Raw genomic sequence first — 12,779 nt, 5'->3', positions numbered from 1 at the left:
TTTTACGCCAGCTAGAAATACATTTTTTCCTTTTCTTTTTCTGGTTTCTGTTTCTGATGATAAATATCAATGGCCCATTTTTGTCAGGAAAAAACTTTTGTTGGTAACCCTCACAGGCAAAATTGTAAAGTTACGGCTCACTTTGTAAGGAAATACTTAGTTACTGACAGAGGTAAAACAGCTTGTCCCAAACTGAATTTTCTGACGCAATTTACTCCTTCGTTTGTGTCTCTTAATTGGTTTGTCGTGAATGCGAAACACTTTGTCAATGAAAATACAGAAATCTTTTGACATAAAAAATTGAATGCGAGCCCGCTGATATTATATTTTTGCTCTGATCAGTTGGTTTCTGAGATTAATTTTTAATCAAATATGCTATCTATTTCAATGCTTCGGAAACACAACTAACGATTTAAAAAATACTTATTGTCGTGTGTTAAAAAGATACTGATGCTTAAAAAGATACTTTTTTCGATGCGTTTCGAATATCAAACAGTTTGCATTCAAGGAACAAATTCTCTGACATACCCATTTCAATTTTATCCGTTTCTTCTCAATTTATATTCCTTTAATTCATTGTGCCTTGACATCTCAACTTTCTTGGACAGCCTAGAACCTTTAAATTTTCCGCCAAATGAAAAATCTTGCATAGCTGGTTACTGTTTACGAGTTATTTTGTAAAATGTAATTTCATTTTTTAATTTGTGAGCAATTTCTCTACAATTTTGCTTTTGCATACATTATCAAACTAAAACGGAGTCAACCAGAGCTATGTGAAAAATATAATTGCTGTGTTTTTCACTTGTTATTCATTTTGATGCCAAAATCTTCAATATACTTTAAAGTTCTCAAATTAGACTTTCTTAAAAACTAAGTAAGGCAGTCAAAGTTCTTTTGACTTCTGACAACTGTACTTTGTTAAATTTTTACTGAATTAGGTTTGAAAATTAAAGGAATGGACAATTGAATACAAAAAATTCCATTATTTTTGCTTGCGTACCAATCGAAGATTCGATACATTTTTTTAATCTTTAATTTAAAAAAATTGAACGTCAAATCGAATGTGATTTTTCTTTGTCAGTTGTTACTCAGCGCACTTGTACATCATTGGTACCGTGATATGTTGCATTTTGCATCTTGAAATATTTGCATCAATTTTACGTATGCTTTTTTGGCTCTGCTTGAAAAAATATTTGTATTTTGCTTCTTGAAAATCTATGTTGTTGATAAAAAACTTTTACTTTAATAGTGTCATATTTTTGTTTAGTTTTTGTGCGCTATTTTCTAGAAACTCTTCAACTTTTAAAATCTCATTTGTTAGTCATCTTTGCTTTTCTCAATTGTCTAAAAGCAGAATTTGCAATTGAGAGGGATACTAACAAAAAGTGCGAAGGAACATTCCTGAGCCTCCTTGTTTCGAGATAAAATTTTTAATTCAATAAAATTGTAGATAATGATTCTTCTTCATGAATAAGTGCTAGCTTGCGTAAGGAACAAAACTTACTGAATCATTTCGTCTAATTTTCATTATGTTCAGTTTATGGCCCTTTTCATGCATAGATTTTAAAACTGCCTCACTTCAAGACGAGACGTCAGCTGCGATAAAGTCTTAGACCAATTATTTTATATCTATTAACAAGCTTTGGTTCCAAACATTTGTTTTAAATAACAAAGCTAGCTAACAAAGTTCTAAATTTTTAAATTTGTTTTAAATATTACGCCAAAAAAGTTACCAGTAAAAACTCCATTACGCGAAATTGGTCAATTTTCGCAAAGTTGATCCTTTAGATGTTTGCGTTGAAATAATATGGTAAGATCTTTTTCATGCTCGAATTCATTCTTGCTCGAATTTTTGTCAAGATAAATTTTATCTCGTTGAATAACTGTTAGTTTGCTTACAGGCTACAATTAACAAAGGACATTTTTTTTTGTTTCAGGCACCGCCATTATTAATACAAAACCCAAAACAAAGACAATTGACCTTTTGAGACCCGGTGTTAGTGTTGACCTTATTTGCATTCCTGAATTGACAACTATACCCTAATTATTTCCTTACACTTTTCCTGCTGCAACGTTCGCCCAATTTTAGTTACTACATTTTCAAATTTAATGTTATATTGCATTATCCTTTAGAAAATTTGGTGTCCAAAATTATATCTGCGAGCCTGAAGCTGCAAGACCTTTTTTGTTACTATCTAAAATAGCATTACAGAAAATTCATTTAACCAAAAAAAGTCCAATTTCAATGTATGAGCACATGTAGTGTCTTTTTTGACTTCATCTTTACTCGCTTGTGGGGTTTTGAAAAATGGACCAGTTAGATATAAACAATTCAAGCACTTTAAACTCGCTTTTGATAAACGACTCAACCCTTTCTCGACTTTTAATTACATTACGAAACTCATCATTACAACTTTCTTCCGCTTTGACCCCTTTCAAAGATTCCCATTCCATAAATTACCTGGATCGATCATCGTACTACATTCAAAGGTCATCAGTTCACGAAGAATATCTCGATGACCATGCCAAAAGTCAAGTTTTGAACCCGAGTTTAGTCAAGGAGGATTGCAGCAACGTATCGGGGTCTGGAAGGATCAATGTTTATGGATCCGAAAGTAGCGGAGTTGGAGTTCGGCTGGACCTGGTCTGCCGATGGCTGATAGATTTGGGATCTCTCGATTCCTCGTCTTTCGGATTAGCTCACAACTCAACTATCAACGCTGAAACAGGTTGGTTGAAGGAAATTGTTTTGACATTCAATATTTTGCTAACTGTCGTGATGTTAAATAGCCGACTCATTTTTGACTAAAAATCTTAGAGTCTTTGGCGGTTTTGTTGCGCGATTCCTGCATGATTGGGATCAGATAATAGCCTTTCACAAAGTCTTTCAAAAATAATTCTTGTTTGCAAGAATCTTGCAACGTAATGCAAGGTATTTTGTTTATCAGGATTTCTCTCCTTGGCTGGGTTAAATCGAGAAAAAAATGGGCTTTGTATTTGCTTATTGTAAGGAGCAGTTCAATCCTCTAATAGGTAAATCAAACTGTTTTTCAGTTAAATTGCTAACATCGAGCAAAATTCTTTTTTTGATAGATTAGTTACAATTTTAACGTATCACCTACGGAAGTTTTTGTGTTTTGTTTGTAAAAAAAGATTATTATTGCTTCTACTTATGCACATCTCTATTTTTTTACTTTTCTTTTCTAAAACGTCATCAAAAACAACATCGCTCCATTTTTGCTAAGGTTGTTTTCAATTTTTGAATCGGAAATCGTTTGAAAGTTGAAAATGAAAAACTATTACCAAAAAACTAAAAATTAACAAAATGATTCACATTGCTTCTCTCTGTTAGCTTCACATTGCTTCTCTCTATTATCTAGCTTACTTTTTCGGAGATAACAAGTGTTTACAGGCTACAGGAATTGCGTACAAGATTACATTTCGTTTTGAGCTGCAATTTTTTCATTTTCCGACCCACTGTAGAGGGGGGGGGGGGAACTAAATACTCAACTGTTTTTTTTTGTTGAGTTAATCTTCCCCGATCGATATATTCATCGTACAGGATTGTGAGTGGTATCAATAGAACACTTGTCAAGCGTTGATGAACTTCAAATTAAAAAGATTTGTTTGTGTTTGGCTTTTTCCGAGTAGTTACGGTGACATAAAAAATGTGGACGTGGGCCTAACTTCCTTTGTTTGATCACAAATTTTGATCAATTTCTCCTAAAATATGATAAAATTTTTAACGGTAGTCTCTTTAGTTTTGATTTTAAAGATAGAAGACAGTTGATAAATAGTTCGAACCAATTGTTTTGGCAAAGTTTTCAGCTAAAGTTCTGAAAACTCACATATTTTTCTCAAAAAAATGGCATTAATTTTGCCCATTTGTCCAGTTTGACCAGTTTGACCGGTGCTGTCCAGTTTGACCGGTGCTGCAGACATAAAAACAGCTGACACAATATTAACTCAGATACGTGCTAATTATACTTCCGGTTCCCAAGAAAGTTTTCTAGTTTTCTGGAAACAATATTTTGCGGTCCTTCGCTAATTCAAACCGACATTTATATTCAATATTTAAGGATTTCGTTTGCCGAAAAACTGTTGCGCAAAATTTTAGAGTAGTTGAGAGTTTCTTACCAGCCGGTAGTGCTAGCTAGGCAAATTTTGGTCTCATCGTTGAGTTTTTCAAAGAAAGTATTCGGATTGTATTTTGAGTCAGTTTCTGTTTTGAAATATTTTTTGCATTTTCTTCATCTCATCCCAATTACAAGAAAGTCTTTTCTTATTTAAACTCCAACTAATAGGAGGTTCCTTTACGTTTCAATAAGTTCCAAAGTTGCAATTTTGTGTTGTATGTGTAAAACTATTGTTTTTTTTTTGTTTTCAAAAAACTTTTTTCGTAAGTTTGTAATGAAATCCTGCGATTTGACAGCACTTGATGTTCTTTTATTAGGCCTATCACTGAGTCTGATGAATTAAATGTTCACGTTTTTAAAAATTTTTGCTTAAATTTTGAATGATATCTGCTAAAATATGTTAAAATTTTTAACGATACTTTGATTGGTTTTACGTATAAAGACAGAGAACAGTTCATGAACGACTTTACGACTTTAATCAACTGTTTAGGCGAAATATTCAGCTAAATTCTTAAAAATTTACAATTTTTGCTTCTTTTTTCTGAAAAAAATGGCATCAATTATGACTATTTGGACCAGTCTGCCCAGTTTGACCGTGGTGCAGTTATAAAACAGCCGAAAAAATCTTCCTTCACTCAGATATGGGCTAATTATAACTCCGGTTCCTGACAAAGTATGTCATGACTGTTATCCGAGGCCAATGAAAAGTGAAGAACAATTTTGGAGCTAAAAATATGTTTTTTTGTTTCAACACCATTTGCATAAAGTTGTTTATAAATCTTCGAATTTTGCCTGTATTCAGTGCAAATATGTAGTTTTTTTTTACTTTTTCTTGCCAATGACATCCACAATAGGTTTCCTAGGCAGTAACAAGTCCTAGGCTATTTACCACTTTCAAGTTGAAAGCTAACGGTTATAATGCCTTGCGCTATTTTGTTTTTAAAAAAATTGTTATTTTGATATTTGCTAATTTCAAATTTATTTCAGCAACTTTTCAGCGTTGTCTGTATCTTACAGACAGAGGTCGAAACTTTTCGAGTCATTTACAGTGCAGTGTTCGTTGTTTTTTTGTATATTAAATGTTCAATTGCGATTGCTCTTTTAATGGTAGTATGGCTTTCTCAGGAACAACAGTTTCAAGGGTTTTTATGATGGTTCAAAAAACAAATTAATGATTTCATTGGATAGCCAATTGCTTTCATGACTTTGAATTGTTTTGTTTTCCAAGGGTGTAAACCTATTTTCTTAATTTGCCCCTTTTTTCTGTTTACTTGTTAATTATAATCAGTAAAGAAAGTTCAATGTTTTTTCTGGTAAAATGCAATTCATTGGGTTTAGTTTAATTTTTTTTCCCGTTTTAATCTTTTCATTAAAATTTTTAAAGAAAAAAATAGACATTAAATTTTTGTCGTAAGAAATGCATGCCGTTTTGATTTGAGTTCTTTGTGTGTGCTGTCTGTCACTGTCCCTAATTGTAGGTTTCTTCGGCTCTCAAATGGATTAGTATTCCGACTGTGTAGTGGTTAGAGCTTAACAAGATTTTTGAAAATCATACAACATATCCTCGAATATTAAGTGATTTTCGGACTGTTTTCTATCTTTTCCTCATCTGGTGGACAAATAAGTTGGTTGAAAATTATGTGCAAACGCGAATCAGCGAGCCTCCTTGTAATTGAATAAAGTGATTTTGTTAATAAACATAATGGCTAATATAATGTGTTCACAAAAAGACGCAAAAACGAAGTTGTTTTTTTTCCAATTTAGTGTTCTTAACTTTAAACTTGTAAGAACCAAATAAAAATTTAACTTTATCTTGTGCAGAAAAATAAGTTTCTGTGTTGTCCAATGCAATCTTGTTTCTTTTATCAAAGAACAACACTTCCTTTAATTTTTTATTTTACCTTGATAAAGACAGCAGATTACGAGATTAATTAAAGGTATTTGTTTTTTTGCTTGAAACAGTCGAATTAGTGCGTAGGAAAAAATTAGATTTTATGCGAAAATAAGCTCAGCCTTAAAGAGCAGCAAATTAAGAGATGAAAAGAGTACCCAATTTTGCAGATACTGAAATGAATTACGGCTCTGAAATTTTGTGCCTAGGTGTGGATTGATTGAGGCATTTGCAGAACCTCATGTCCAAGCAAATGATGATTTTTTGAATAATTCATAATTCGTTCTATAAAAAATAGAATTTTTTGAAAAAAACTGCATGTTAATTTGATGATAACCATTCTTTTGAAACCTTCTGTGAAATGAGGTATTGTCAAGATTTTCTCGGCACGAGCTTTTAAACTAACAGTTTAGCCAGTAAATTTAAAAACGCCTAGTTGTATGGTTCATTATGGGAGTTCCGCATTATCTTAAAATTCTAAAGGTTTTAAATTCAGAACCCTGAAGATGAAATGAACAAAAGGTTTGATAATGTGCACTGGCACTTAATGCTCCCACCGTGCTCATCAATCTTTTTGGCTTAATTGCGTACATTTGATGCAGAGAAAAACTGCGATCAAAATTTAAAATTTAGTTAAATTTTAGGTTTAATTTTTATAAGGCTAAGAAAGGACAGACCTGTACGAGTGGATGAACCAAAAATTTCTGATTTGATTGGATTCAGCACCAAATAACTAAAATGAAAACTTGAAATTAACTCAAATGCAGTTATAAGGCAATAATCACATTTTCCTAATATATTTTACCAAAAACCTAAAAATAAGATCCAAAAACCAACTTCTATCTCATTTTCCAACTAAATAGCACACATTAATGTATTAATATCAAGTCTGCCCTGCTTTTGTTTAATTTCAATTAGATTTAAATAATTCCTATTCTTTCACATTTAAATCCAACCGGAGAAAAAGTCAGATCAAGTTTAAATGGAGTACACCAGTTCCATTATCACCAAGTAATAATTGAGCGACTTAAAAGATGTTTGTCTTTGGAGTTTATTACAAATGCAAAAAAACAGAAAAGGATTTTTTTCATGCGAATAGTTTTGCTACTGAAATTTATAGGATCACTTTAATTTTTATTTGCAAATTTCAAATGACGCGTTATTGGAAAACCAGAAAAAGAAATAAAACTGACAATCAAAAGAAAGTTTGACCAATTTCGAAATCTTGTCGAAATTCAATGGCCTCCAAGTTTTCCAAAAAGATAAGAAATCATATGTGAAATCGTTAGCTAGTTTCCACCAATTGATGCTAGTAAATACCACAGATCAATTCATCTTTCTGCTAAACGAAAAAGTGACAAAACAAAAACCAATGCACAAAAACCGCAAATTTGATTAAAGAAGAAGAAAACTGAATATAAGTGTTGTTAAGCATGAGCAATTTCGGTCATTAAAACAAAGTAAACTTTGAAATCACTACTCAATTTGGATATTTCTTCATTGGTTGGTTGTTCATACTTTTAATGAAACTGTCGGGGAAGAAACTCAATATCAAAGCAATGTAGAGAACAGTAATTGAGCAAAACAAGGAAATTTTTGAAATTTTACTGAAATGTATATTATCAAAATCAAAAATTGCTTAGTTGCCCACTGACCAAATAAAAAACAATTTCTATCCAACAAAAAAACACGTGCATCGTTTTGATAAAATTTTACAGAGGGAAACAAGAGAAAATTCATATGATTGAATTTTGAGACAGATTGCTCTAAAATTTAAACATCAATGTTGAAATAAAGACCCGTTTGCCTCGAAAAATTTACAAAAAATTTTGGACTAAAAATTTTTTAGTCCAAAAATAGCCAGGTTATCATTCCGCTGCTATTGAAACTCTAAATTTCTTAAACAGTAATAATGTTGACCAAAAATTACCAAAAGTAACCAAAAATGGTCATAAGTGTAAATAAAATCACAACACAATGCTAAAATATTCACAAAATTTTAAAAGTTCAAACTTTTTTCAAAGATTTTCAAAATTAATTTACTTTTATATTCAACGTTTGACGGGCTTTCTAGCAATAACACGCGCAACTGTCGCTGATAAATACATCAGGCGACCAAAAACGACTGAACAAAGACTACACCATTGAGCAATGCAGTTCCTCCCCCTACTAAAACTGGAGTCGGAACGATGAAATCTGTGAATGAGTAACCCTAAATCGAACTTTTTAGTCTGAGCTGAATTTTAATAACTATAAAGTTTGGCTGTTTCAACATTTAAACAACAACAACAAATCAGATTACGCTGAGAACCATCTACTTTGTGAAAGCTATCATGTTGAAAAATTGCTTGTACACAGTTCGAGGTACTCAAATTTCTCATTATATTTGATTAAAAAAATTAAGAAGAAACCAGGTAATTTGTTATATATGCAAGACCAGTACATGATGCTAGTTATTAAAAAGTAACCGATCTGGGGACAATCATCTGTGTTGGAACTTTCTGCCTTCTTTTGTTATATGGCACTAAAGCACAGTTCGACCTCTTTTTTCTCTATTTATCTATCTCTCTTTCTCTTCGTCTTTCTTCGGCGAAGTTGTTTGAACTCTATCAGAAAGTTTAGCACGCTCAAAAGTACGCAAAGTACCCTGAGGGCAACCAAGGAAACTTCTGCAGCTGAGCAACCAAGCACAATAAAACAATGTTAATAGAACAAGAGGGTCTATCTCAAAACAAGCTATGGAGCCAATACTGCTGTCTGGTTTCTGCTCCACACAAAAAATACATAATATTGTTTCTTTTCAATTAAAATTTGCTGCACGAAAAGAAACCCAAATAAGTATTTGTGTTTTATTTGGACTTTATTGGCTTTTATTCAATTCACTCGTTCAGCAAAAAGAGAGCCAAAATTATCAGAAAATGTGGAACATATTCATCAAACTTCAGACTTTTGTATTTTTTGTATAATTTACAACTCGTTTTGTGATAGAAAATTCTATTTTATTTAATATGCCTTCAAATTCATTCCTATTTTGCATGACTATTTTTAAGCAGACTAGAACAACAGTTGCAGAACAGTTAAAAAATAGGAAAGATTAAAAAAAACAGTTGCAGAATTATTTTTGAGGACTATGCTTAATAATTGTTCCTAGATTGTTTACAAATTTTAATAATTGAACCGTTCTTTATTCAACTCGAAATAATTCTCTCCCGACAGAAACAGGAATAATTTTAATTTTTTCTATAAAACAACTGGTAGGCCTTTTCCAGTCAGCTGCAGCAAAATTCACTTCGAATTTCTGTTTGCAGTACTTGATTGAAAAGAGCGCCGTTTATTCAATTTATTGTCCGGTCTAGACTCCGAAATTAGGGATGCTTGCTTATAAAAAATTCAACAGCCCCCGAGATTTTCAATGACACGTTTTTTATAGCTTCCTTGAGACTCACATCCAACGAGAAATGTCCACTGAAAAAAGTTACCTTCACGCCTTATAAAATGCAAATTTCGAAATTGCTGGTCTTAACTGTGTTTTATTTTTACTATTCCTCAAATGAAAGTATTCAAAGATTTCTCTACTGTCCATTTTTGAGCGCTTAGTTACGGCTCTAAAAAGCGTGCAACTTGGAACGAATTTTATGAAGGTGTAAAATTTTGTTATCTTTATTTACGCGCCCTCAGTTAAATCATGCTTCAGAACAAAATGGTAAGTTTCTGTTCTGTTTACCGATAGAAAAAATTAGTGATTTTTTTTAACTCGATCAGCTTTTAATAAACTTGCAAGGATTTTAAGGGTATAAAAGGAGAAATGTTGTGTTTTTCAGGTCGAAATGGGATATTTTTGCCCAATTTCAAGCGACCCTTTTGTATTTGTGGATTTTGCGGTACTATTAGTGTCATCCTAATCAGCGGGACTTCTTAACTAAATCATTCGGAGCTCCACTTTTTTCAACTTTATTACGCCTTCAAATTAATCACCAAAATGGCATTTTGTCCCTGCTATTGGGGATAACCCATTCATTTATAAACCCCTCAAAATAGGTAAAAGAACCCCAATGAAATGGGTCCACTGTTGAAATAGGTAAGCATCTATAGTTAAGTGTACGTGTCAAGAATAGTACAGAGTGTGTATAATCTTGCGGGGGGGGGGGGGGGGGGGGTGGTGCTGTTAGGGTTCGCGGAAGGGTTATATGCTAGAATGGATATTTGTTATAACGAGTACTGCTTGTGACTTTAGAGTTGAATAGATTAGTTACCCAAATTGGCCCAAAGTGACATTTATGACGTCACAAAACTGTGCCTATTTTACTGTTTTTGAACAGTGTCTGTCCGCCAATGAAAGTGAGCTGATTTTGTGATTAAAAATGGTTCATGTTCAGAATTTGCAATTGAGAAAAGCGCTTTTTGATGTTTTTCCCTCAAATATGATTTATTATAATTCAATATTATAACTGATGTGTCTACAAATATTGGCCTGATTTGAAGGAAAAATGGGTAAGTTCATCGTCTAAAATTCTTTCAAAATACGCAACGTCTTTCAAAGAGTTTGAACTCGAAATTTGTGCGACTTCAATTGTGTTCCAAGAGGAAATAAGTAACTATGATCAAACTTGATTTTCAAGAGCGGTTAAACTGACTTTCATCTCCAAAAGTAAGCGAAGCCGACTGATATTCATCACTTGTTTTTATAAAATGAAGATTTTTACAACAAAAAATTTTTCAACGAAGAAAAGTATATCTAATTATTGAGCAAAGTATGTCATGGTGAATTCAGTTGTTAGTTTTTGGAACCGACAAAAGTGGGTTTATTACCATGAAAAGAAATTTTAGAAAACTGATAAACTGAGATGACAGACTGTCTTTTTTCTTCAGTGAGTTTCTCAAAACTTTTTCTACAGTCTGGAAAGATGAGAGGGGTAAAACATTAAAGATTTCGAAGAGCAAAATCGGTTTCAAAAAAATTTCTGCCAAATTCAGTAGCACTAAATTTGTTCAGTGTTTAGTAATGTGTGTTCATGAAGTTTTGAAAGTCTTTTTACTTCTCAAATTTGTTGCTAACTGCTTGTTTTTGCCGTTATCAAATGAAAATGGGTTAATTGCCTGATAAAAACGAACCTATATTAGTTCATGTTTTAAAAAAATGAATTTTTATCCAAAAAAATATATAATTGGGCGCTATGCGACCAAATTGTCAGACAAACTCTAAGACAAACGCAAAAGTACTCTACAAAGACGCTTAATTTATTTTTTAAGCAGTTTTCTCTTCTAATTTAATATCTCCCAAAAGACTGTAGAAAACAATTTTTCTACATTTGTAGAAAATAAAGTGGCCTGCCGTCTTACATCACTTTTGTGCAATTCTGTTTAAACTGTTACTTTGTTGCACCTGCAACGCTTTTTCTTAAAACGGACAATTGTTACTAATCTGACAATATTCTATTGAACTAAACACAACCAATTTTCCATTGAGCAAGAAGGCTTGCACATGATGTTCCGACCCCAGCTCATTTACATTTTTAACTTAATTGTCAAAAAAGAAATAATCAAAAATAGATGTTTGAATTTAAAGAAATTGCTACACAGATACCAATAACCGAATTACATAGAAGCATTCCTCATTAGAGCACTCACAAGATCTACCTTAAATAAAACTACGAGAAGTAAAAAACAAATAACAGAACAACCAAAAACACAAAAAATTGTTTACGGTAAAATCTCAAAATCTGAATTGAAAAGCTCCCACTTACAACGTCAAATTACAATGAGACACAACCCTAACTACACAAATTTTCTTTTTGAAAATACAAATCATATGAGGTTTCTAAAAACAAGAATAGGTAACAAGTCGACAAAAATAACAAATAATGAGACGAAACTCAAAATTGAATCAACATTTTGAAAACAAATAACTGCAAACGTCTGAAAAAACCGGTAACTTTTAGCAAAAAATTTCTAGACAAATTTTCTGAAACGTTATTAGGAAACTAATAAGGCCTACTTTGGTTAGACTGAGCCATGAAAACGGACTAAAGGTGCAGAATAATTTAAAAAAAGTACAAACTATTTGCGAAAACACAAATTTTTTAGGTAAAACAAACCATTAGATGTTATCCGAATTTTATAATTTTTATTTCAATTGTTATTTATACTAATTCGATTAAAATATTCTGAAAAAGTAAGTGTGTTCACCTCATTTCAAAATCATTGAAATATCAATTCAGAATCATTAGGATATGTAATTACGCGAATTTGATAAAAGAAGACAAAACGAAACACAAATATTGACCACTCAGGAAATATTTATGAAACCGCATATTTTTCAACAAACTAAACAACAGTTACAACCGAGTTTCAATAAACACGTTAAAATTTGAATTACAAGGAAACGCATGAGACCTCTCAATGATGAAAATAGATTACAGGTTGACAAAAAGAACAACAAAGTAAAAAGTTTTTAAAAAAATTTGAAAACATTTATCAGAAGTTTTCATACATTTAGCTATCCACTGGCTGCAATGAACAAGTTAATTCACTAGTGAGTTGAAAGTTTATGTTAATTCTCATCACTTAAAAAAATTTTACGTCTTCAAAAAGAATAAAAAAATGGCAAAAACAGCAAATTAAAAATTATATCGGACAGAGAGAAAAGTGTCAGAGCCATTAAAAATTGAACTATTCAGTAAAAGTACTCATTTTCAATATGTTTTTAGCAGCAATGTGATTGTTTTTTTTTCTAAAAAATGACTTTCAAAAAA

General features: G+C 31.9%; 2 protein-coding genes across 6 annotated transcripts in view; one reads left to right on the top strand and one right to left on the bottom strand.

The window, feature by feature from the left end:
- The window catches only part of LOC142339148 (zinc finger homeobox protein 3-like), a 342,404-nt gene that overhangs the window by 178,511 nt on the left and 151,114 nt on the right, over window positions 1-12,779 (bottom strand). The window lies entirely within an intron of this gene.
- The window catches only part of LOC142339149 (5-hydroxytryptamine receptor 1D-like), a 118,779-nt gene that overhangs the window by 56,564 nt on the left and 49,436 nt on the right, over window positions 1-12,779 (top strand). For 3 of the 5 annotated variants that reach the window (XM_075388925.1, XM_075388924.1, XM_075388927.1), the window contains exon 2: window positions 1,938-2,729. In XM_075388925.1, coding sequence (XP_075245040.1) covers window positions 2,309-2,729 — 421 coding nt within the window. In that variant the 5' untranslated portion in view covers window positions 1,938-2,308. Of the gene's footprint in view, window positions 1-1,912; window positions 2,730-10,475; window positions 10,519-12,779 lie in introns of those variants that run through there. The other 2 variants (XM_075388926.1, XM_075388928.1) reach the window with 2 other exon arrangements.

The sequence above is a fragment of the Convolutriloba macropyga genome, chromosome 5 (assembly GCF_964194025.1).
Source record: "Convolutriloba macropyga chromosome 5, txConMacr16.3, whole genome shotgun sequence".
Taxonomy (NCBI): domain Eukaryota; kingdom Metazoa; phylum Xenacoelomorpha; order Acoela; family Convolutidae; genus Convolutriloba; species Convolutriloba macropyga.
Note: the sequence above shows the minus strand (reverse complement) of the source record. Positions and strands in the feature narration are given on the sequence as shown.